This window comes from Cibotium barometz, chromosome 42 (genome assembly GCF_041138505.1).
Source record: "Cibotium barometz isolate CiBa-2024 chromosome 42, ASM4113850v1, whole genome shotgun sequence".
Lineage (NCBI taxonomy): Eukaryota > Viridiplantae > Streptophyta > Polypodiopsida > Cyatheales > Cibotiaceae > Cibotium > Cibotium barometz.
Window position 1 is genome coordinate 37,082,360 of NC_141087.1, and position 26,944 is coordinate 37,109,303.

At 50.1% G+C, this 26,944-nt stretch overlaps 1 protein-coding gene across 2 annotated transcripts in view; it reads right to left on the reverse strand.

Annotated features, from left to right (window-relative positions):
• Positions 1-26,944, reverse strand: part of B73 (molybdopterin biosynthesis CNX1 protein / molybdenum cofactor biosynthesis enzyme CNX1 (CNX1)) — a 135,929-nt gene that overhangs the window by 22,404 nt on the left and 86,581 nt on the right. For both annotated transcript variants that reach the window (XM_086780983.1, XM_086780982.1), the window contains exon 6: positions 17,620-17,847. In XM_086780983.1, coding sequence (XP_086637109.1) covers positions 17,620-17,847 — 228 coding nt within the window. The remainder of the gene's footprint in view (positions 1-17,619; positions 17,848-26,944) is intronic.

Genomic DNA, 26,944 nt, shown 5'->3' on the forward strand with positions numbered 1-26,944 from the left:
TTGCGATAGTGTATCTCAAAATCAAAATCTTGAATTAACTCTGCCCATCTAGCCTTTCGTCCTCTCAAATCATCCACATCACACAAATACTTGATTAACTGATAATCGGTCAATACCACAAACTTGGAGCGATATAAATAATGCCTCCAAACCTTGAGAGCGTAAATGACAGCGTAAAGCTCCTTCTCAAGGGTCGCCCAACGAGATTGAGTATCATCCAGCTTGAAAGCAACAGGTCTGTCATCTTTAAATAGAGCAACCCCGATCGCATAGTCACTCGTGTCGGTCTCAAGAACATAAGGCCAACTAGGATCGGGCAGTGCTAAGGTAGATGTTTCCTCGACTTTATCTTTCAAAAGTCTGAAGGCCGTATCCAAATCATTATTCCAAGTAATAGGCTGATTCGACTTACGTCCATGACCTTTCAACAAGTTGGTCATCTGTAGTGTGAGTTGCGAGTACTCCTGTTGTTACTGCTCCCTACAGGAGGCCTACAAAGTACTCCTGTTGTGACTGCTCCCTACAGGAGGCCTACGGATCGGAAGACGAGATATACACATATTTAGAACACTTAATTTAAATGATATTAAACAATGGAAGCAACATCAACAACAAGAATACTGAAAATACTGAAAAATACAAATGACACCAGCATTGGGACCGGAAAGGGCCGTCCCCCCCCTCAATACTTATTGTATTTCTTGGAGTATTTATATTTGTACAAGTGTCACGAGCCTGACAGGTCAGATTTCTCCACAAGGGAGTGAAAACAATCAAATAAAACTGGTTCAAGTCGATGAAGAGGTGTTGGTTGAAGTAGCCTCAAATCACAGGCTCGTTTCCACCTTCACTGGATGCACACTTGCCTTTCACCGGTCTTCCAGGACCGTGCACAAACAGGCACGCCCGTACTAACGCAGGCAACAGTGATACACCGCGGAGAAAACGCATTCCGGTTCTCCCAGATAAGCTTTGTACCTGGTTTTTCCTCGTACCCTCATGACCTTCACTGGCTCCTCCATAGGTGAGGGCGCGGTCAGGGCAATCATGGGAGAAACCACTACCCAATGCCCTTTTAAGCTGTATGCCACTGGAGAAACTTGCCTATAAAAAGCTTGAAATAACAACATTTAACTTTAATTGTTATTTAAATTTGAAATAAAATATTGAAACAAATACCTGGTATAGATTTTAATTCAAATCTTAGCAAAGAAGACCATTTCCCTTTCTGTTGTACTCCAAATGGGTGCAATCAGCTGATGTAATCAGAGCAACCAACCGGTACAAATGTGGCAGCCAGCACAGTTGCAAGTACACGTGGGCAGCGTCACTGTTTGCAGGTACAATAGGGCTGCAAAGTCAGCACTTCATGTACACGTGCGCAGCCACACTGTTTGCAGGTACAGCAGGGCTGCAAAGTCAGCACTTCATGTACACGTGCGCAACCACACTGTTTGCAAGTAAAGCAGGGCTGCAGAGCCAACACTTCAGGTCCACGTGGGCAACCACAACAGCTCCTTAGGCAGGTACAGCAGCCATTAGGAGGCGGGTACAACAGAGTAAGGAGGCGGGTACAGCCGATCAAAGAGGCAGGTACAACAAAGTAAGGAGGCGGGTACCAAGAGTGAAGGAGAAGAGAGAAGCCACCAACCTCACACGTGAGTATTTTTCCAAAAGGGTTCCATGCAAGGGCTTTTTTTTTTAAAGGTTATAAAACCACTGAGTCAGTAAACAGCACTCCACACGGTACACTAGGGGCGTCCCCATCCAGTGTACTGGCACGGCATAACAGGCAGACACATGCAAATAAGTCATGCAAAAACAAATTTATGCATGCAGGCATAAATACATGTACACAAATAATGAACGAAATCTCCCTTTCATGAAACTTGTACAAGAGGTTCCTGTCGAGCACCAAAACTGGCGCGACAGAAATATAAACATATGTCCTCATCTTCCTATGGAGTGACAGTCCCATAGGTAAGACGCCATCCTGGCTATACACAGGTGGCACCAACAGGCTCCCGTCCATACAGCACGGAGAAAATCACACACGGGTGGCACGAAACTGGTTCCCGTCCATGTGATGCAACACTGGTCACACGGGTGGCACTAATCTGGCTCCCGTCCATGTGACACCCAAAAGATTGGCCCTTTCACATGGGACACTGGCCTGGCCCCATGTGAACATGGCACAAATCTGGCCACTCTATGGAGTGACAGTCCCATAGAAGTGGCTCCAGAAATGGAGATGGACCAAATGGTGACACCTGCACAGATTTCCGAAGAAAAACAACAAAACCAGGAAAAGAACGAAGTCGTCTCATTGTTTGCGGTATCGGCCAAGCCAAAATCTTCTGCACTCGGTCATAGTCAATGCTCAACCCGTCTCTTGTGATCTTGTGTCCCAAGTAAATCGGCCTTTTTCCTCGATTAGCATCATGGCTAATCATTCTCCCTCGGCTGGGCGAACCATTGTATTTTCCGAAGCAGAGCTCGCAGTCCTCTACGCCGAAATAGACAAAGACTCCAAAACGACCCTCGTTGCCAGAATCTTTGGATCTCACCCATCTCGTCTCTAGGCTCGAGATTGGGTCCTGGCGGCTCTGCCCTCCGACCTCGCTCTACACTTCCGAGATGTCAGGTTGCTTGGAAGAGGTTTCTTCCAAGTGGATTTTGATTCTGAGGACGCAGCCTGAAGGGCAGCCCTTTGCCATTGGGCCCGAGGAAGATATTCTTTCTTCCCTACTCCAACTATTTTGACCCTGTCGAGGAAGACCGGAACCATTTCCCGATTACTCTCAGATTCCCAGGTCTTCCTCGCGCATATTGGCCTATGTTAGAGGCCATCGGGTCTGCCTTTGGGCTTGTTCTTCAAGTGCCCCCCCTTCACGCCTTGCCGACATCTTCTGCACAGATGGTCATTGCCTTGGCGGATGCTGTCCCTAGGGTCATGGTTCTTGCCCATGACATTGAGCCCTTTGAGGGCTATGTTTTGCTTCCAGGCCCTTGTAGCCCTTTGAAGAAACGTATGGAGATTGCAGGTAAACCCAATCAGTGCCGGGTTTGTCACCAACAGGGTCACTTTGCTCGAGATTCTCCTCGGGCTCGAGGTCGCAGGAGGCCTCGTAAGCGTGCCTCTCAGGCCCCACCTCCCTTGGTTCCTTCCCGTCCTTCAGTCCGCCAAGTGTGGCGAGCTGTCTCTCACGCCCGCCCCCCTGGTGCGATTAATGGGAAGGCTTCCTCGGATTGTGTACAGATAGATGATGTTTCTGGTCAGAGGGATGTGTCAGCTGATGCATCTTTGCAGAGAGATGATATCTCAGATCAGGATGACTTTGTGGAGTCCTCTTTACTTAGAGGGGCCGATATGCAGGATGTTCAGCACAGTGGGGATCGTGTATTGCAGGATTTTCAGCATGATGCCATTGCCCTTGATGCCCCACAGGGCGAACAGGTTTCTCGTACATATGCAGGCACGGTGCAGAAGTTCATCAATCCTAGGGATAGGATACTTATTTTTAATTGTTAATTCATTCAATCCTCTTTGTAGTCAATACAATTATTATCCTTAAGGGCCTCCAATCGGGCAGATAACTTAGTCCTCGTATAACTTGCCTCCTGACATTTAGCAACTCTACGAGAGAGCCAAGTAACAACAGTATCAACTCTATCATATACTGACGAGCAAGGCGTTGAACATTAGACAAAAAGCAATCCCAGGCTAACATTCCCTGTTGTGTAAAACATAGCTGAAAATTATCAATCAATTGCAGCATGTATCCATGAAAGACGTCATGATCAAGAAAGCTATGACTGAAGCGCAAAGGCAACCTCCCAACCAAAGTTTTATAGACATCCACAGGCTGATGCATTATGTCCAAGACCACTGGGAAATTATCCGAAAGAACATGCTGCCTCTCCATAGCCACTTTCAATATCTTAGGCAAAAATAAATCATCATGCATAACATACATTCTATCCAACCTACTCCAAGTACTAGGATACTGGCGAGATTGAAAAGTAAAGCCAGAATCATAAGGATTCAGCCAGGACCAAATGTCTTGTTTAAGGACTAGAGACATAAAAGAGTCCCAAACCCACCTTTCCGGATTATCCATTATAGAGTGAGGCGAATTAGCTTGATCAACAGAAGAGCAGATATTAAAATCCCCCATGAGAAAACCTGGTTTTCCTAACCTCAAACATTGTTGCAGATCCCAGCCAACGCTGCACATACATCACCCATATAGTAACCCAAAACTACAAAAGCATTTTGCAAAACCCCATGAGATGGTTGACTGGATGAAGAGGGTTGATTCCATTGTTTACCTCTTTCACTCGTATACCTTCTATCCCAAGGGGTGACAACACGGCCTTGTCTATCAAAAGCCAAAGAAGAAGAAGGCTCATTAGCCTTGGTAGATTGAGGGCGCAAATTATATTGCATAGGAAGAGATCCACGTTAACCACATCTTTCCAAGGAGCCTTCTCTTGAACTACTTGTTTTCCTCTATCCTCAACCTAGTGTACATCAACATGTTGTACATCAGAAGTATTGCCTGTGTGCTCCACAACCATGTAAGAAGTATCCTTGCCCACCTGAGACTCCACCTCAACAGGCACCCCCTGATATTTGTCATTGAGCTTGCACTCAGCCATGAAATGCCCCAATTGACCACATTGAAAACAATGTCCAGCAAAAGCTCCCCAACGGAGCTTGAAATGCATACACCTCATTCCTGGTGACTTAAGGCACAACCATGGAGGACAGGGACAAGCGGTATTCCATAACATACATAATCTACTCCAATTGTTGGACCTAGAACGGGTCGGAACCAAGACTTTTCCCAAAGATTGCATTGCATCATGCAGTAGCGGCCAATACATAGCAGCGCAATTTTCCACCTCCACCCAAATGGGACATTCCTGCTTAAGAATTTCTTGAAACTCAGCGAAGCGTCTGCATGGGACGGCATGCACCAACTGGCCCTCAAGAGACAAAGGCACTTTCTGAAGCATCAACTACCGAGCTTCAGGCATTTTAAACATAATTTCAAAAAAAAACCTGGGTCCATCAAAAATTTCATCTACCACGTCTGTGAAAGGGAAGTCAACCACTAACAGATCATATGCATTGGCGGCAAGCGCCCTGTGAAAAAGAAAATTGCAGCCTTCTCATGAAGGCTGCCAGGACCTGCAAAACACGGGGCATGTGAGAGGAACGACACAGCAAAGAAAGAATCCCCGCTCGCTGAAGCTCGCACCCCTCCCTGCTCGCGCTACCTGCACACCTGCGCCCCCCCGCCTACCTGCCTGCTCGCCCCCTCGCGCCCCCCTCATTCCTCGCGCCCCCCCTTGCCCCCCCCGCCTGCCCTCGCTATTGCGCCCCCCTCTCTCGCTATACTGCCTGCCGCCCCACCTCTCCTTCGCGCCCCCCCTTCTTTTCGCGCCCACCTCCCCTCTGCAGCGCCCCGTTCCCCCCCCCCCCCCCCCCTCTTCGCCAACGCTTTCTCCCCCCCACCCCTCTTGCACGCAACTCCTGCCCCCCCCCTAGGGCTACTCCTTCGCCGCCTCGCCCCCCCTCCCTTTTCTTGCTGATTTCCGCCCCCAGGGGGGTTTTTTCCTTTTTCTCCGGCCTTCGTCTTCCGCCTCTCTGTGCGCAGCTCGGTTCTTGCAGGATCTCTGCTTTCGCCTCGCCTTCGCCATAGCTTCAGACTCTGATGGAGGCTCCTCCCGCCCCACCTCAGAGGGACTCTTCCGCAGCCCCCTCGCCCGCCCCAGAGGATACCCCCATCACGCTTTCTCTTTCGCCAGAAGAGGAAGCAAGCCTCGTTGCAGAGGTGGAAAGCCTCCAGGCACATTCCACCATCTGCCGTATAGTCGGCACTCGCCCCAGCAGAGGGGAGATCCGGGATCTTCTCCAAGCCCGCCTTCTTGCAGATGTGGGCAAGATCCTGGACGTTCAGCTACTGGGCCGTGGGAATTACCAGATCGAGTTCAAGACAGCCCAGAGCGTGACCCAGGTCCTCGCCATCAGTCCCCTTGACATCAGGGGAGCTCGGGCTTTCTTCAGACCTTGGCAGCACGGCTTTGACCCAGCAACGGCCGAGCAGGGAGAGCGCCTCTTCCATGTTACAGTTTGTTTCCCTGGACTCCGCCGGGAGTACCTTCCGCTCCTTCCTAGGCTAGGAGCATTGGTGGGTTCGGTGCTAGAGACTGGCCCTACAGCAGCTTCAGTGGTGGCCAGAGCTGCTAGGCTACCTTCAGTCAGAGTTTTGGTGTCTGACATCTCCTCCCTTCCGAAGATCATTCAGCTACCTAGGATAGAGGGGGGATGGATTGATCAGAGAGTGGAGTTCTCGGGGCTCCCGAACCAGTGCTTTATTTGCAGGCAGGCCGGTCATCTGGCCAAGGCCTGCCCTCGCAGGAGACCCCGACCTTCACCGCAGCAGAGCAGGCCCCTGATGGCCCGCCCACAGATGCGGCTCGGCAGGCAGCCTCCGGGACACCTGCTCAGGCCACGGAGACCTCGGAGTGGCAGCCTGGACAGGGGCACCGTCGAGGGAGACAGCCACTGCAGCACGCCCAGAGACCGTTGCAGCAGCAGCCACAGTCTCAGCATCACTGGGTTCCCGTGAGGAACAGCTTTGCTCCCCTCCAGGAGGAGACCCCTGCGACGACTGAGGACCATGAGATGCCAGCACCCCCTCCTTCACCCCCCCACCCCCATCCCCCCATACCGCCTCGCTTCCACCTTCGCCGCCTCCCGTCCCCGCTCCAGTTTCGGCAGTGGCTCCTTCTCCACCTCCCTCGCCCCCTCCCCCCCCCGCCCGCCTCAGCTCCCCGGGAGGCCCTGGCAGTCCCCTGGCGTTCACCTGCAGTCAGGAGGGCTCTGAGCACCGATCTTGATCGAGCACCGCAGAGGAGACTTACCATGCCGATTCGGGCTTCTCACGGATATCATCTATCCGCAGTCGGCTGAGTCGCCTCGGCACTAGACAGCGCTCGGAGGCTTTTGATTACTCCTTCACACGGCTTTTTGGAGCAGAGGACCCCCATGAGCCAGCACCCATCCGAGTTCATGTAGTGATACCTCCGGCCCACGGGGAGGAGGCACTTGATTCAGCGGTGGCCTTCTCGTTCCCTCTCTGTGGCCCATGTGACCGGGAGTGGACTCTGGAGCTCGCTCTTAGCACCTTGAAGACTCAGGCAGTTGAGTTTTCTCACCATGTGAGCGATCTGGAGGTGACACATGTGATAGGCCGACTATGGGAGTTGGCTCATTTTTTCTTGGATCCCGGGAGTGTGGACGCCTCAGGGATTCGTCATTTGGTCGTTCACATAGTGGCAGACTTAGCACGCGACCCTGGATATGTATGTATACACGAGGTTGCTCTGTCAGAGCGGGAGACAGCCGCCATGGGCCACAGCCACTGGCGCCTGATTCGTGATTCTTGCACTACACCGGGTGGGCAGATTCGCAGCCGCTCGGATGACGACTACTCTCCATCCAAGCCACTTGCGAAGGCCCGCCGTACGGCTGAGACAGCATCCACCTCAGCAGGTCATCCATGAGGATCATCTCATGGAATGTACAGGGCCTTGGCGGAGCACATTTTATACGCTATCGTGGTTGCTTGAGGCAGGAGCTTCAGAGATGCTTGGTTGGTGGCAACATTGATATTTTGATGATGCAGAAGCACCACTTGGGTGAGAGCAGGATCCGGAGATATGGTTCGGTGATGCCTGGTAGATGGGACACCTTTTGGTCTGCAGGGTTTGGTCCTTTGGGTGGACAGGGAGGAGTATGCATGGTCATTGCAGATGTATGGCGGCAGGCCATTGTGGATCGAGGGATCATTGTGCCTGGTAGAGCACAGTATGTCATTCTGAGGATGCATGATGAGCTATTGGGCGTGCTCAACGTCTATGCGCCCAACCATGCTAGTGCCAGAGCAGAGTTCTGGACCCAGGTTACGGATGCATTGCCAGAGGCCGCACATTGGTGTGTCGGGGGAGACTTCAACATGCTTGAGGACCCGGCCGATAGGGTGGGAGGCAGTCATGTTACAGTGCACGGCACGGAGCTTGCAGCTTGGGACCGGTTTTGCATGTCACTGAGGATCATTGATGCATGGCAGCATGGGGCCTTCTCCCGCTCTCAGGACAGTCTTAGTTTCTCTCGGTCGGATCGCCGGCAGGGAGGGACTAATCTATCATGGATTGATCGCTTTTATGTGGGCCACTGGTTAGGGGAGCGAGGGGGCTCCGTCGGTATTCTCGCTGGCACCTCATTTTCAGATCATGCGCCAGTTATCTTGACATTGGAGGAGAGGACACGGGAGCCCAGCTTGCAGTTGAGGATCCCAGAGAGGGTACTTACAGATCCTAGTCTCGCTGAGGACATTGAGAGGATCTGGCATGATAGTCAGTGCTCTGACCAGGATGCAGCAGGCCAGTGTGCCCAGGGACTCATCGAGCTTAGCTCTTTTCTGCACGCTGCAGCTTTGACACGGCTGGGACAGATTCGCGCGCGGGAGCATCGGCTGAGACGCAGCCTTACTTCGCTTCAGCGCCTTCAGGAGGAGCAGCCTGCATGTGAGTGGGTGGCGTCCCAGCTTAGCCAGGCACGCCAGGAGGTTAGAGAGGCAGAGGAGCAGAGACATGAGTTTTACTATCGTCATCAGGCCTCTCAGTGGACGCAGCTTGGTGATAGAGTGACTGGGGAGTTCTTTGAGATTACTGGACCCCGCCATGCTCGAGCAGGAGTCCGTCAGCTTGGGAGGCCGGATGGATCGGTAGCTACTGAGCCTGGAGAGATAAGAGCCATTGCCACTGGATTCTATAGAGACCTGCTTTCAGCAGAGCCAGCCACTGAGGATCGGGATGCTTGCAGACAGACTGTGTGGGCCCATGTGCAGAGGAGGGTAACAGATCGTATGCCTCTTTCAGAGATTGAGCTTGTTGAGGCCTTGAGGGTCCTGCCGCGACATAGTTGCCCAGGGGAGGACGGACTGACGCCTGCCTTTTTTATGCGCTATTGGGACCTTTTGGGGCCAGGCCTCCGCAGGGGCTTTCAGTATGTTTTGGACACTGGGGTGATGCCACAGAGCTTTTCAGAGGGCTTGATCTTTCTTATTCCCAAGGGGGAGGGAGTATCAGATGATATTCGGCATTGGAGACCTATTACGATCCTCAATACTATCTACAAGGTCTTAGCAAAGGCCTTGAGTTTGAGGATCCAACCCTTCCTGGGGGAGTTGATTCATGCTACCCAGACAGGATTTGTCAAGGAGCGCAGTATACTTGACAACATCTTCACCTTCTGGGAGGCGACGGCTCGAGCTATAGATTTCTTGGTGAGGACTTGGTCGTGATGCTTCTCGATTTTGAGAAGGCATACGATAGAGTCGATTGGGGTTTCTTAGAGGGCACTATGCTTCGCCTGGGCTTTGAGCCAGGTTGGATTAGAGGGGTGGCGGCTCTGTATTCCACAGCTCGTAGCCAGGCGTTGATTGCAGGATGCCTCGCAATGATGCTCTGGCCTGCCCGTCCCATCTTCCAAAGGAGAGAAATGAAATGATATATTAACGTCTTCAGAAGGCCAAAATGACCTATGAGACCAAAAAGGTTACAACAATTGGTGGATCTGATACAATGTCTGTGTAAGAAAAGCTTAAAACAACTAAACAACTAACTAAAACTGAAACAACTATGAGGAAAAGTAAGGTACTAGGAGCTCCTAATGGATAACATCTGGGAGGAAAACTCCAGCAACAAAGGTAAGCATCATATACATCACTATCCAAAGATGTCTCTCATCGGTCGATGGCGGATATCCTCAATGTCCTCCATGGTGAGTACTCTGACTAGACGTCTCCCATGCCGTGCTAGTATGGTCCTGATCCTCTGTTGTAGTCTCTGCCGGTGTCGAGATGGGCCTCTCATCTTGGGGCGCCTGGACCGCCCCAGCTCTATAGCCCGATCAATCAGTGTACCTCTGGTGCGGCTATACTCTAGGGCTAGCTGCAATGCCTACTAGCCTGACTGCTCAATCTCTGGTCGAAAGAAGTCTGTAATCTGCCTCTGTAGGTGTCTCTCCCTCTCTGATCCCCTCCCTCTCAAGAGACCCTCTCTATGTCTACGCAGCTCCAGCAAGTATAATCCGAGGCATCTCTGATCCTGGTATCTCATGACTCTAGAAAGTGGTCCGAAACCCTCTCTGAACAGGCAGTGAAAACGGCCTCGTATCTCATAATATACTGGACAGTGACATATGTAATGTAACTCTGTGTCTCTGGCTCCATCTGGCACAGCTGACAAATCCTGGCCTCAGCTGGTACTCCTTTGAATCTGCCAGTCTCAATCTCTAGCTGGTGTGAGGATGTGCGCATCTGACCAATAGCACACCGTACCCCATGAGAAAGATGAGTATCCATGTAGCTGGGTCTAATCACAAACCCATCCTCCGTGAGCTGGAGAAGATGATCTCTATAGAAAGCCATCTTCGTACCAAGCTCGTGTGTCCGCTGTATCCGTGTCCTCCTAGTGTCCAGCTGAGTCAAGTCCTGCATGATAAGTCTGGTAATCTCTGCCCATGTGAGAGAGAGGGAGGGTGCATCCACCAGGGAGTACTAAAATGGAGGTAGCCTGTCCATACTAAAGCCATGCAGTTCGAACCAAGCTGTCATCTGTGCATACCAACATGATCTATCTCCCTGTGATGCCAACTATCGTGAAGACTCTAGGGCTAAGCGAGCATATCTGTCTCTAGGGAGAGCCCAAGTGCTATGTATAAAGGAGACTGATCGAGTGAGTGCCTCTACTACCAATGGGGGGGCAGCCATCTCTGCACGGATAATATCATGTGGTACGGAGGCCTTGGCCCTAATCAACTGGAAAATCATAGAAACCAAGGGCCTCTCCATACATCTCCATCCATCAGTGCTACCAGCTCGGCTCTGGTGATCCACTGAGGGTCCCCATATCTCCACTCCGTACAGCATGGCTGAAGTGACCAAAGTGTCAAAGAGCCAGAGCTTTGTTCGAGGTTCCTGAAACTGAACCTGCGAACACATCCTCTCTAGTCTCCCCAATGCTGCATAAGCTCTGGTCAATCTGGTCTCCGCTGCTCTCCTCAAGGAAAATAGTGGGCCACTAAAAACCACACCAAGGTAAGTATATGCATCTGTATACTCCACTGTCTCCTGACCATATGTAAAGGTGGGTACTGACCTCCTAACCCACTGTGCTGTGGTGTCAAACACCATCACCTTGGTTTTACCAAGGTTAACAGACAATCCACTATCCTATGCAAACGTGTGCAATGCATCCAAATGACGCTGCATCCCCTGTGGAGAATCTGAGATCAGCACAATATCATTAGCATACAATAACAGCGGAATCCATGTCCCTGCTAGCTGTGCTCCTCTCTCACCCTCCCGCTCTACATAGTCTGAAACCGCATCCACATACATCCCAAATACGGTGGGCAGCGCTGTTTCACCCCAATAGTGGAGTGAACCATCTCAGATATACCCTGAGTAGTACGTACCTGCCCCACAACCGTCCTGTATAAAGCCATGATTCCCCAAATCATGGCTGTCCTGTATAAAGCCATGATTCCCCAAATCAGCTCGGTGGGCACTCCCATCTCCTGTAGTCTGCACATCAGTCTGGCTCTCGGTACTGTGTCAAAAGCTTTGCGGAAATCCACAAAGCAACAATAAATCCTCCTGCCATATAATCTCCCTCCTCAATAATAGCTGTAAGTGTCAAGATATGGTCAAGAGTGGAGAAACCTCTCCTGAACCATGCCTGCCCTGATGCACGTATGCCCTCTCTCTCTGCCCATCTACTCAACTCCTGCTCAAGAATAGATGCATATAATCTAGCCAATGTGTGACCAATCATGATGGTATGATAATTCCCAGGAAGCATGGGATCCCCTGACTTGAAGATAGGCACAATCGTGACCATATTCCAAGTCTCAGGAAAACCCGCACACATGGCTCGCTTAAACATCATAGCAATAAGCTCTGCAAGCATATCTCTGGCATGAATAAAGTGTTCTGCTACCAAACCATCATGATCATATGCTCTCCCAGTCCTCATCCTGTCAATAGCTATCCTTACCATCTCAGCAGTAAAGAAAGCACATGTCTCTGGGCATGGCTCCGATGATGGTGAATGCTCATGGAATAGTCACCATGCCTCGCCTGAGCCCTGACTCATAAATAACTGATACAAATCCCTCTCTAACTGAGCAAGATAAGCCCTCTTCTTTCGTCGCACTAGGTGCCGGAAGGTAATCCGTGACTATCTGTGAGTGGTAACACCCATGAGCACCTCTCTCTGTAATCTGATCCTCATCTCTCTGCACTCCTCATCATACCAGCTGTTCTGAGGCATGTTCCTAGATCATCTCCGTGTAGGCTGACTATGGGGATATGCCTCTGATGCTGCAGCATGAAGCGTCTCTATCAATATCTGAGTGAGCTCATCTAATGGCCGTCCCGGCTCCTCGGCACATAAGCGTCTGTATATCTCATCCGTGTACACGGTGTCAGTCTCCCTCGTAAAGGTATAACGAGTGTGTGTGGAGACCTGTCCCAATGGAGCGGTGCTGAACTGAAATGTGAGAGTGAAGGACAAGATAGCATGATCCACTGCTATTCCAACCGGCCTAGTGCCTACCATAAAATCATGAAAAGAGGGAATGAGACTGGGCTGAGCCATAACATAGTCCACTGTACTTGCACCATGCCGATGTGGAAAGCTAGTGAAACCGCCCGATGTCGGGAATCTCTGTAGGCCATTCAGGATGGCCAATCCATGTGTAGTCCCCATGTCTATCAAATACCGCTCATACACTGTATGTTCCTCATCCTGTGAGAGTCTAGATAGGCCCATATCCCTAACATCAAGCTCCCTCAACATCTCCTCTGAGGTATCATAAAATACTGTCTGGTTATGGGCGGTCCTGGCATTGAAGTCCCCCATGAGAATGATGTCACCATCCCTGGAGAACTCCCAAATGTCATCATCCAAAATAGAAAAGGGAGACTGCCCGCTAGGTGATGCATACACTGATGTACTAGGAGCAAAATAGCATATAGCAATGTAGTGATATCCGCCCGTCTCTCCCCTCAGTCTAACCCACATGTACCTAGCCTGCTCATCTCTGCGGACTATATGTATCTGTGGCTGTAGCTCCTCTCTAAACAATACTGCCACTCCTCCTGAGCCCCGTCCTCTATGCTCTGAACGAGTCTCCTGTCTACAAGCTCTCTCCCATCGATATCCACTAACATGTGGCATGGACTGTCCAGGAGCCTAATGCGTCTCACAGTAGAAGATGATGCCCCTCCCAGTGAAACTATCCTCAAAAGCCCCTACTTCAAGGCGTAGAGATCCATTACAATTCCAAGTAGCAACTTTGAGTGTAGTCCCATAGGTCTCGCGCCGTCATGAAGAGCGCCTCTCCATAATCACCACTCTACCATCTCTATAGAAGGCCACTTTCCCTTTCTCTCGGGCTGCCCTTATCTCGGGCATAACTTCTTTCATGTGGGCAAGTTGCGAGAGTGTGAGGTCATCTCCAAGAAATATTCCCGTCTTCTTGAGTGTAGGACGTCTCTTCAAGAAGTCCTTCCTCGCTTCCATGGAGGGAAAACGCAGTTCAGCCCTGCCTCCCTGCTGGCCTATCGCAAAGAGGGAGAAAGCGAGTGCTGCACAGCCCTGCGTCTCAATTCAGCCCACGTGCAGTCCAACTCATGATTGCCCTTAAGCTTCTGTATTGGAGTACCGCTCGTTTATCTCTGGCTGGCCGAGTAGTTATGGCCAACCAGGTTCTGCTTGCTACTATGTGGTACATCACTTCTTGCTGGGCCTTCTCTCGGGCGTGCATTGGCCAGGTGCAGAGGCTCATCAGGAACTTTCTTTGGTCCGGTGGCGACGGGCGGCCCGCCAGGGCCAAGGTGGCATGGGCGGTGATCACTCAGCCGACGGAGAGAGGCGGCCTGGGCATTGTTGATCCTATTTGCCAAAGCCGAGCATTGCTTGGCAAGTTGGTAGTTCGTGGCCTCCTGCCAAGCGCTGAGCCGTGGAAGGAGTTTCTTGTTTCCAGGATGCTCAGCCGCACCCCTTCTCTTAGCGGCCCCTGGACCCCCAGCATCAGGTGGATCTTTACAGAGCAGCGATCCAGAGGAGTGGGCCTTGGCTTCGAGGAGCGTTTTGCAGCTAGTCTTCTGAGGGCCTGGGCGCATCTGAGGCCGTCACTCTTCCAGACTCCCCCGGGCACCGATGAGGAGCGCCTGAGGCAGCCTTTGATCTGGAACCCCTTGATTCGACTCCCCAGTGGCCATATGGTTGGATCGCGGTCTCACGTGTCGTGGGGCCCGCTGAGCTCTGGCCCAGCCCAGTCCCTAGACGACTGGATAGGTTTTCAGCAGCTGCCTCTAGAGGCTCAGGAGAGGAGACTCAGTGGGATGAGGGGCAAAGAGTTGATGAGACAGGACATTGAGGCGGCCATCCCCCGGGAGTGGCGGACCCCAGTACAGGACCCTCCACCTCCACAGTGGATGGGTGTCTTTACTCGGCATGAGATCCTTCTAGCGGTCTGCGGCACAGCGGAGAGAGTCGCCCCACTCACTTTCGAGGTGGGAGAGGGTGGCCAGCTTCAGAGGACACGACTAGATTTGGATGGGCTCCAGGGATGTATTCTTCAGAGGGTGCGGGTGGTCGGCTTTCATCAAAGACAGTGGCATGTAGACCCCTCACCGGCCTCGATAGGGGAGGACTGTTCGTGGAGATTATGGGCTTGGGACAGCAGGCCTCTTATTCGCCTTCAGTGGGATCCAGGTGAGTGGTTTTGGCGAGATCCCTACTTGGCCCCTACCAGCCCAGGTATCCCCTTTTTTCAGTACACAGCGAGGCTGGGGCGGCGGATTCAGAGACACAGGATAGCGAGCACCCTGGCGGCGGCCGAGCATTGGCGGCGACAGGGGCTCTCCCCTGCCTTTCTTAGGGACTTCTGGCAGCGCCTTTGGGCCAGCTTCCGGCCCCGGAAGGTGACGCTGTTTCTCTGGCTCACAGCGCATAGAGGACTAGCTGTGGGGGCTTGGCTAGCTTTTGGCAGTCACCCAGCGTCCTGCCCTCGGTGCGGCCATGCACAGGAGTCGCAGCGGCACTGCTTATGGGATTGCCCACAGGCACAGCAGGTCTGGCAGCGTGCTCTCAGGATGGTTTTTGCAGGCTCACCAGGTGAGATGCTGGTGACGTGGGGTGCGGTGGCTTGGGCCACGAACAGCAGCCCGGCCCTTGGATATGAGGACGTCCCTGGCAGTGCGACCATCCAGGTCTCTGACAGGGCGATGGCGGTGGTTCCGACGCCAGACTTCTCTTCGGCAGCCCCTCAGGAGGGGGTCGGGCACAGATGGGAGATGATCAGCAGCATGACGGCTTGGCACATATGGAGAGCCCGATGCAGGGAGGCCATTGACCGCCAGGCGACTCCACCGGCGGAGGTCATACAGGCCCTCTGGGTGGACATCATTCACACCTTGAGAGGATACGGGGGAAACTCCAGGGCGACTCGGATCGCATGAGAGGGCGCCACAAGGCTTTCCTCCGCACTTGGCAGCCTGGCCCTTTCCTCACCGCGAGGGGCGAGGATGTCACTTGGCACTACAGGCCTCCAGTTTGGCTTTTCTCACCTCCCACATGTACTACTAGGTAGCCCCCCCCAGAGAGCGGCCAGCCACGGGGGTGGAGCTCAGGTGTTCACTGTGTTTTTATCCCTCCTTGCGAGGTGAGCTTTGTAGTCTTATGGCGTTTTTTCATTAACTAATAGAAGGATCGTTTTTCCGGAAAAAAAAAAAAAACTCATGATTGCCCTTAGAGAAAGCGAAAAGCACACATGCCTGAAACTGCAGATCCTCCCTCCAAAAGAAGCATAGGCCCCAATAATAGCATAAGGGGCACGATTAGGGGTTCTTTTATTTTTAAGGCTTTTAAACCTTTGTCCCCTCCAAACCCCTTTGTCCCCATGGGTTATGAGAAAGGACTTTAATCATTTGTCCCCAAACTGGTGCTATTCACACTGTCCACCATGTCCCCGTGCACACTTGCATACTGTCAATAGAAAAACATAGAGTCGTAACACCTCCTCATCCATCATTGCCTCTGACTCTTCCCACAGTAGTCCCCTCTACCCCGTCCTCTATGCACTCCCCCTTCCCTCTACCTCTCCAGAGCACTCCCACTAGCCTCCTGCAGCGCCCAGAGCAGCCGAGGCAGCAAGCTCCATCCGCCGCTTGATTCATTAATTCTCAGATCCGGTAGGAGATGACCATCACCGCTTCCCCAGTGAGGGCTCTCTCGCTAGAGTCCCCAAGTGGGCCCCCCACGATCTTGTGACAGCCTGTGGATTACAGTTTCTTCTGATGTCTTCTGGTGAAAGGAACATATGTTTTTGAGGAGACAGTAACTCCCATTCGGATTTGTGGTGTTTCATCATTCCAAACCTTCTACACCAGAGAGTGGCGCCATGATCTTCTCCTTTCCCTTGTGTGCAGCCCTGAGGACGGAGTGGGATTTGGAGTCAATCGCTACTACCATCGAGGGGCAGGCAATTGAGCTGTCACACCATCTTCATGATCTACACATCACCGGCGTGCTCACCCACCTCTAGCCCCTAGCTAGGATGGAGCTGGGAGGCTCAAGCCATAGAGATCGGGACAGGGAGGTGGTGTCCTCCAGCCTCGAGATGCTGCTTGCAGTTGTTAGCATTCATCTCCTGTCTGTAGCATATTGTACCATAGGGAGACTGAGGGCCTGTGATGTGGGTGTGCCTGCCCGCGAGAGGAGTCCGCACTTATGTCCATATTTTTCTTCCCATTTTTCCCAGTTTTGTAGGCGTGTAGTGTGGGGTTGCAGGTCGTGGGCTGGCCAAGTCAGCCTGGCTGACCAGGCCATGCCTGGTCATGGGACCCCTGTAGGGGCTGTCAGCCTATTTATACAGGCCGCTTGGCTGCCCCTAGTCCAATATACGAGGGCACCTTGCCCGCGCCCCCCCCCCCCACACACACACACACACACCTTGTACCGGTTTCAGTGTGTATATATCGGAGTTTCAGAGCACATCTCTTCTCCAGCACTTTTGCATATTCTGCTCTCAGTTTTCAGTCTCATTTCCGCTGCACATTCTGGCATAGTATCAGAGCTACGTGAAAAAAAACAAGAAAATCTTTGAGGTTATTACTCCATACTTAGCCATATAAAAAATATTCAACATAGTGTGAGACATTTTTTTCATATATAATACATGCATAATCGGGCTCAAGACGTTCATCATAAGTATCAAACCTATATTGGATTAAGATATTTTAAGATCAAAGATGGAACAACATCTCCCCTACAAGTTGGTAAGGTTCACAATGTACATATTTTTCTAGTAATAGAAGGATCTCTTTCATGGGGGAGGGGGAGGGGGATATCCCAACATCAAGCCTTCCTTTTACAAAAATCATAGAAATCCCACATTTTTACGAAATATACAAAAATGTGCCTTATATATCTATCAGATACTCGCAGCAAAAGTAAGAAATGACATACCTTGCCAAAATAGACTCTTCCTCTTTCCTGCAGTAAGGGTTTTACCAAGTCCTTGTCACCCACTGAGACGCCACCTGAAGACACGAGTATGTGTGCTCCAGCAGAAAGGGCTTTCTCGAACAGTCTCTCAAGATCATCCTTATTATCTTTTGCAATGCCAAGGTCTAATACATTGCAATGATGTTGTGCAGCAGCTGCAAGTAGCATGGCTCTGTTGGAGTCACGTATCTGCCAGGAGAAAAACAACTCCTCTTTTAAATCTTAAAAAAATAACTTGAGATATAAAAACATTTATCGCGTACTAGAAACCTGACTTACATTTGATGCTGCCAGCATTACATAGTCGGCAGTTGATAGTGTCTTCCATACTTAATTAGAAATTACAATGTGATTATTTTAAAAACCGCAATTATTGTATGTAAATTTTAAGGTCAGCCCCCTGCCCTCCCTCAAAAGTGTATCTTTCATTCCTAACACCATTTTCCAGCCTGCATAGACAAGAGGCCTCCAAGACCAAGTCTCATATGTTTTCTGAATGGAGTAGAAAGAAAAGAAGAAGTTCATATTAGAGAGATGGCTCATAAGGAAAAAAACTTGAGTGCAATCTATAGGGTTGGAGCAGCCTCTTAAATATGCATGAACCTACCATGCTCATCAAATCAAAATACTGCATGTACTGTGTCTATTGGGACGCATTAGGCCAAATAATTATCATATTGAGCGTGTCACGAGCTTGACCCCTTGCTTCGAGATTTACTGAGTAGGTGTACCTCGAGCAGGGGGGGCTTACACAATTAACTATTAAACAACACCACACTAGGGCTGGAATGGGCCAACCCCCCCCCCCCCCCCCCCTCCCCCTCCGCCCCTGCCCGCAGGAATATTTTGCTGGCAAGGAGTATTTCATATGTACAAGCCTGCAGGCCCCCTCTTCTCCCTGACTGGAGAAAAGCCAAATTATCCAAAATACAATAATCGATGTTACAAAAATATCCAGGCCTCTAACTTATGCCCAAAACATCATATCCTGTCCAATAGTACCTATGTGGGTAGGTACCAATCTTCCCCGTATTCACAGGCCCTCATAGATAACATAAAACTCAGCTAAAACAATAAACCAAAATACTCCAAAAATATCCACCAATTCCTATACATGAATAGGACTGGAGATCTCGCAAGTACAACCCACATCTGAATCCGAGCAATTCGGCAGGTTAAAACGGCAAATCAATCGGTATGGGGCAAAAACGGGGCGCACAACAGCAGTGCAAGGCTGTACAGATGCTGAACTGGTACGGGCAGGTGCATACATGCTCTTTTGCTACTGTAGATGCAAAAGCATGCTAAAACTTCCCAAATCTTCCAAAAAGCAAGCTCATGTCCTCTTTTTATGTGTGACTAGTCTTATAAAAGCGTGTCTAACCTTTTTAAAGCGTGTCCAGGAAAAAATAGAGTGTCCCATCAAAAAATAGAGAATACATGCACAAAACACAGTAGAGTTTGGTGCCCTCAGAGTAATCCCTTTCACATGGATTTAAAAACTTAGTGCCCATGTTTTAAGTTGTCAAGCCTTTTATCCAAAGTGTCCACCAGCTTTAAATTAATGTGAAATGGTCACCATAAAACACACACAAAACATATGTTAGGAGCTTTCTTGCTTTTGACTTTTCATAAGAAAAAAACTTCTGCTGATATGCCTTGCTTTTTTCAAAAAACAGCCCATATGTTTTTTTTTTTTTGACAATCAGTTGACTGTTGAAAAAAAAAACAGTGAATCATTGCCATAAAAAAACAGTGAATCATTGCCATAAAAAAACAGGCTGTTGGGTTCTTTTGTGAAAACGGGCTGCACATGTTAAAAACAACCTACGCATGCTTTTTAAAGCAGTCTCTTTTGTTTTAAATAAAAACAGTGTACATTTTTTAAAAACTCTTGGGCACGCTTTTGATTTAAAAAATGGCACACGCTTTTCTTGTGGACTGGCCACTGGCTGTTTCTCTGCCACTCGCTGCATGCTGTCTTTCTGACCCAAACTGTGTAGCATCTTCTCTCTCTCAACCGGCCTCATGTCGGTTCCCTTGGCTCTCTTGTGCACCTACCTTATCCTCCACACATATGCCTACTTTACGTGACTGTAGGCTGGGTGCTTACAGTCCTACATAGGGTACATATGGTATTGTGCAGAAGCAAACATACACATAAGCTGTAGGCTTTGCGAAAGAAAGAAAGAAAGAAAGTTGTATTAACGTCTACTAGAGGCCGAACTCGACCTATGAGACAAATCAATGTACAACTGTCAATGTCCTCTGGATGTCCAGAAAAAAAAAGGTCAGAATGAACATGAAATAAACTATGAAAGTGCTGAGCTAGTGGGGGGGTGTGATGGATGGAGCACTACTGCTAGAGGCTCAGTACGCAACCTATATGCGTACGCCGTAGGGTATACAAGAATGCAATGCAGATTTGTCTAGCTCCAACCAGTACCATAATGGGGATGTAATATGTGATGCATAGGCGATGGCTAGGCAAAAATACCTCGGAGCATGATCTCCGGGTGTGAGTGTAAGTGAGCTAGCTGCTCTTGGATATGGTGCTGATGTCGAGCCCGTATCTCTGTGATCTCCCTCTGATGTAGTCTGGAAGTCCGGTAGCCTGGTGGTCTCGGTCTCCGTCTGGCTCGGAGGTCCGCAGCGCGCTGAAGTGTAACCCCCTCCTGTGTCATGGTAGGCATTGGGATAGATCTCTCGAAGAATTCAGTGAGTTGGAGCTGTCGCCCACCTCTCCCCGTGGTATGAGTCTATAGCAGTGTCTCTCTGTGGCGCTGTGTCTCTAGCAAGAACTGGCCAAATCTGCACTGATCTGCGAACTCCATGATCTGGCGGAGTGAGGGATGTCCATTGAAGATGGTGGTGTATATCTCTATAATGACACTATATGCTCTGCATCTGCATACATAATGCTCCTCACTCTCAACCTCCTCCTGGCATAGTCTGCATATCCTCTCTGCGCTTTGGGGATCCGTGCTGCCCTACCTGCCTCAATCTCAAGCTGGTGTGATGACACTCTGAGCTCGCCAATCGCCACTCGGGCACTGTGAGGCATGTACACATCCATATATCCAGGTCGCTGAATGAATCCATCTGTTGAGATACACATAAACTGATCTCTGTAGTATAGCATCTTTGGCGGTAGAGGCGAGAGAGAGACGTCTACACACAGGTCTAAACACACAGCCCATGACCCTGGTTCTTGCATATCTAGAATTCAGCATACACCCTCTCCCTCACACTTCCCTCTTACCCTTAGAACCATACGTGACATAAGACCCTTAAAGCACCAACACTCAAACCATAAAAACAACATCAAGAAGAATACCTAGGTTTCATGACACAATTTCCTACAATGCCAAAGACACGCAAACCTTGCTTTGCTTCCGCTTCCATGATTAGGATGGCTCTAATGCCAAGCGTGAGATCCTCCCATAGATCAACCCTAATACACACGCCAAAACAAGATTAGTACAAACCAAATAGAAGGGATGCAGGCAAGCTCACCACCCAACCGTAGGTTTGCGACTACGAGCCATCCTAAGCCAATATCATCTCCAAGCTCGGGTGTCAATGCCTCCATCCTAACATCGGAGGCATGAGCCTGCTAACTCCATGGGGCCCAGGGGCTTAAAGTGGGGGATGATGTCGACTAGACGGCTATCTCCTAGGCACTGAGCTAGGGAGACGACCACCACACCACTGCCTCGTGTATGGTGGAAGACCACACAAACGCAAAGTGGTGCCACAATCTATGAGAACTCGCCCACCTCAACAAGAAGGCATTTGAGGAAGCCATAGTCAGCAGACACCCCCATGATGGGGGGGTGTCTAACGACTTGAGGCGAAGGGAAACCATCGGGGAGACTGCAATAGTCATCTCCACAGGATCCGTGAACTGGTGTATCCACCACCTGACCGGTCCGGGCTGAAGACTGGATAGGGGAGGCTGAGGCACGGGGCGAAGAAATTGAGGTAGACGAGGGGGAAGAGGGAGGAGGCCTATGAAGCGGGGGAAAGGAGGGGGAAGGAACCACTGTGGAGAGGGGGTTGAGGGGGGGGATTGAGGATCTCACTAGAGAGAGGGGGGATCACAACAGAGGGGGGAAGGGGGATCACGAGAGGGGGAGGGGGAGGAAAACCAAAGGGGGAAGGGAGGGGAACCCAAGAAGGGATTTTTTTGGGGGGGAGGGGGGTACTCGGTCCAGAACCTCTGAGGACGAGCCAAGATCTACGGGACCTCCTAGACGGCACGGAGGGTCACCACATTGTCCATCTCCTCGTCAGGAACTAAAAGCTCATAACGGTTGCCAGTGGACAGCAGTACCTCGAGTTTTTTTTTTTTTTTGGAGGGGGGCGTGGCACCTGCATGGTGATCATGCTAGCAGCGCCCCCAAGGAGGCGGGCGGGGGCGCCGTCTAGGGCGGCGAACTACTTGCCATCAGCTAGGGCCCTCCTCTTGCTCAGCCTGGGAGGGAGGCTAGGCTACACAAGTCAGCAGGACAAGAACCTTCGTCGTAGCCTCGGGTCTGATTCGCCTGCTCTCCGCTATTGCTTCTACTCAAGCCTTAGGCTGGGGTCGGGTGGGCATCCTCTCTGGGCCTCTTGCTGAGGGTATGACTGAGCAAGGTGGCCCATCTATACAAGTGACTAGATTTCACACGAGTCGGCCAAACTTAAAATGGTCCAGCTACTATTACTAGTCTTAAGCAAGTGTGTACACGAAGTCCTTAAGACTTTCCCTGTTTGACAATAAGCTCAAGGTAAGTTTTATTTTTTTTACGAGCCAAGGTTTACATGGCACAAAATGTGTCTTGTAAACTCGTAAGGAGAACACTTTTATCACTAGTTTCATCAATCTGCTCACACCAGGGAAGACTTATCTCCTTCTTTAGGGTAAGACAGTAAAACCCTAGAAGACCTAGCATCGTAAATTGCTCTAAGTCTAACAGCGACCAAGTACTCCAGTTACGGGACTTGCCGCCATGCCAGCTCACCCACTAAAACTTTTGGAACCCGGCAGGTTCCCAAAAAGGAATTGCCATACCCTACTTAGGCATCGGGTCAAGGCTGTTCCAACACTGTCTTACAAAAGATAAGTGCCTGTTCAAGGGGGTAAGATGGCAAAGTGCCTTACATTAGCTCGGGTGGGTGCAAACATGTTAACCTACGAAGTGGTTAACACCTCTACATATCATTATGGCAGTGTCGAGATCCCTGCCCTCAAAAAATAGCAATAGCACCCCAAGTAACATAAATGGTAACTGTTGGGAAATCGGAGTCCATGTGTGTGAACACCTGTCAAAGGTGAATGTGTGTAAGTGTGTGTGAACAAGGGCTTATAGCCACCAGTATGTTTGTGTTGTGTGAATGGGAACAAGGGCTTATAGCCACCTTGTACTAAGCAGTGATGTTATAGACCTGTGATGTGTCAAAGATAAGGCTTTTAAGCCTATAAAAGCATGTATTTGATGGAAGGTTAGTTAATCAATCAATCATCATTCAGTCGTGCAATCTCTGGTTCTCCATCTGAGTTTGTAACATTTTTCTCTCACACTCTCTCTACTGAACACACCACCATGAATATCTCAAGCCTCCATAGTTGCTCTCTATGCTAACCCTAATTAACAACATACGGTATCAGAGCTCTACTATACTAGACCTGTGGTGGGCATATCTATGCTCCTTGTCGCCTAAGCCTGCATACCTCTGTTACAAGAATGGTCTAATACTTCTCCATGCTCTGTCAATGGCTGCAATAAGAAGGGAGGACGGTGCCCTGATATCAGCCTCTGTGAACAAAAACTGTCTCTGACCACAAGTTTGCAAAGCAACGCCCTGCACTAAACATCCGGATCAATAATATTCAGCCCCCCCTCTCAGCTGGGCTGAATAACTATGAGACACGCTACCCTAGCATGTGTCTGTGGTGCCATCCAAACCCGACCAAAGAAAATTGCGGATCAACCTCCGCAATTGACCAATGCACGCACGAGAGAAGCACCAACAAGAGGCAATAAACCAAGCCGAGGCGAGCAATACCTGATTAGCCACCAATGCTCTGGAGGCTACATCTAATCTCCTGGAGCTCCAATGAAGAAGCTTCTTCCGGATACTCATAAGTACCAGAGCAAACTGCTGTGTAGGAGAAAGCAATTCTCGGTGAGTCACTAATCCAAAAGCCAACAGATTTGTGTCAATTAATGAGTGCCCCTGCTACCAAACAAAACTCTTACAGTGCCACCCGGAAGGAACATAAGCATATGTGTGAGGCCTCCAAGAACATGGCTGTGTCATCAGCTAACTCAGAGTCAACCAACTCCTCCTAACTACGAAGAGGCAACCTCAATCTAGAAATACCAACAGTGGAGCGGAGGAAGATGCTCATGGCCTCTGCAACTATGATCTATAATAATGGGGCTAAAGGGCAACCATGTCGTACTGAGCGAGAGATCTGAAACTGTTCTCCTCTATTCCCACAAGCGAGCACACTATTGTGGGCATCACGATACATGCATGAAACTCCCCTGATCCATCTCTGATCCATCTCTGAGAGAAACCCATATGGCTAAGAGTACCCTCAAGGAAGTCCCAATCCACTCTATCATAGGCCTTCTTCAAATCCAAAAGCAGAATGGCTAAAGGCTAATTACTCACTTTGGCCCATTCCATGGCCTCCCCAAATGTTATCAAAGATGCTCCTTCCGTGTAAGAATCCATTCTAGGTATCATGAATGACATCCTACAAAATTGGTCACTGCCTTAGCAAGAATCTTATATGCAGTCCCACGTAAGGTGATAGGTCTCCACTGACCAATCAATTCCTTATCTCCACTCTTAGGGATAAGGAAGATAAGCCCCTCAGTGAGAGAAGAACGCATAGAACCTAGGTCCCACATCTCTTGGAGAGCCGATGTGATCAGTCCCAATCTCATCCCAAAAGGTAATGAAAAAATAGGGGAGAGGCCATCCTCCCCAAGACACTTACCATGAGGTTAAGGCATGAAGAGCATGACTAAACTCCTGCAAAGAAAAAGGGGCATCCAGAACGGCACACATCTCCTCAGTGATCAAATGTGGCAATGCATTCCAAACCTTCCTCTGTGCCCTGTGTCTCAAGTGAGAGTGAAGCTCAGCACTAAGAAGCTGGCGATAGAAATCACTGGCAATCTGTCTAACCATAAGAGGATCGACATGAGAGGGGCCTTGAGTAGCAAAGAAATGTTTGTTGCATCTGCCACCCATCTGGGTCCAAAAGGATTCCTTGGCATGGTAACGGTACTCCACACGTTGCTCAAGAGAATGATGAAGCTCTGCCCTAACAGTACATAAAGATTCTGCAACCCATTGAGCATGAGGATATTTCTCGTGCTCTTTCTGTAGTAAGGCAGCCAGTCTACGTCTAATAGTCCTTTCTAAATCCAAGGCCTCTTGCCTCTTAGAAAGGGCACATGTGTGATAAAAGTCACTAATATCACAGAGAGCAGAGGCCAGCCTTTGCAAGGTCCGCAGAAATCATCGTGAGATCTCCAAATATCAATCATGCGATGTGATACCTCTGCATCAGAGAACAAATGATCAGGGATGATACATGGGGTGCTGATCCATGGTGACTCGGATCTTTAATGCATAAAACCACTTGGCAATGATCCGATTTAGAGGTGCCTACAGCAGTTGACTGTGGTACCTGAGATGTCTACCCCGTCCCCACCACCGTGAACAATGAAGGCAGCCACCTCATCAATGTATAGCCCAAATAGTGTAGGAGAGTGGGCATCCTTGCTTCACACCTATGGTGCTAGCAATAACATCAGATAGCCCCCAAAGGCATGGTATGCGCCCGAGGACCTGCTCATATAAAGCATAGATGCCCCAAACCATCTCTGATGGGATCCCCAATGACTGGAGGCGCTGGAAGAGTCTCTCCCGCGGCACCGTGTCAAATGCTTTCGGAAATCCACAAAGCAGCCGTATAATCTCCTCTCCCGCGCCCTAGCCTGATCAATCAGACATCTCAGAGTGAATATATGGTCAATAGTGGAGAAAGCTGGTCAATTCCAGCCTGCCCTAGTGCTCGCAGTCCCTCCTCCTCTGCATATGAGCTCAACTCTGCCTCGAGCACTGCGCCATAAAGTTTGGCCAATGTATGGCCAATAATGATAGTCCTGTAGTTGCTGGGGTCTAGCATGTCTCCTGCTTTGTGGAGAGGCACGATGGTGTGGATAGTCCACTCAGCTGGTAGGCCCTCCACTAGTGCCCTGTTAAAGAGGTGAGCAACAAAGGGTGCCAGTGTGTCAGCTGCATAAATAAGATGCTCACTCTGTATACCTGTGTGGTCAGCCGATCTCCCATGCTGTAACCGGCGGATAGCTCTTTCTACCATCGAGGCGGTAAAGAAAGTAGAGGTGTTGGTAAGGCGGGGCTCCTGTGGCTGTGGTACGGGCAGATGCTGAGAGAGCTGGCAATGGTCGCTTCCACCTTTCCTTCACGCCTTCGCCCTTACGTGCCCACCTCCCCCCCCCCCCCCCCCCCCAACAACAACCTCCTTGCGTGTGATTAATTTACATGGCAAGTTTTGTTACAGGCTTTGTTTACACTAGACTTTCTACAAGTGAACTTTGGGCACCCACACTTATTGTTGTCTATGGCCAATGGTTTAATGAATGTGAACATATAACCTTATAAATACAAAGGTTAGCATAAGTTATAAATATAACATTAGAAAATGGGTCAAAAAGGATACTTACCACCTGCTCGCATGCCACACCAACACGTCAACACACACGCACACCCATGGTACACTGGGGGCGTCCCCATCTAGTGCACTGGTATGACATTGCAAGCAGTCACACGAAAACAAGTCACGCGAAAACAAATCCAACATACAAAGATGGATGCACGTGCACATGTAATGGACGAAATCTCCCTTTCATGAAACTTGTATAAGACATTTCTGGTCGGGCAGGAATCTGGCACGACAAAATGTTAAAATCTTGGCCTTCCTATGGAGTGACAGTCCCATAAGCAAGACGCGATACAAACACAGGTCCTTCCATGGAGTGACAGTCCCATGGACAAGATATTGTCCTGGCTATACACGGGTGGCACGATACAGGCTCCCGTCTCCATATGACACGATCCTCGTCACACGGGTGGCACCAGACTGGCTCCCGTCCATGTGACACAAAGTAACTGGCCCTTTCACATGAGACACCGGCTTGGCCTCATGTGAACATGGCACAAATCTGGCTGCTCTATGGAGTGACAATCCCATAGA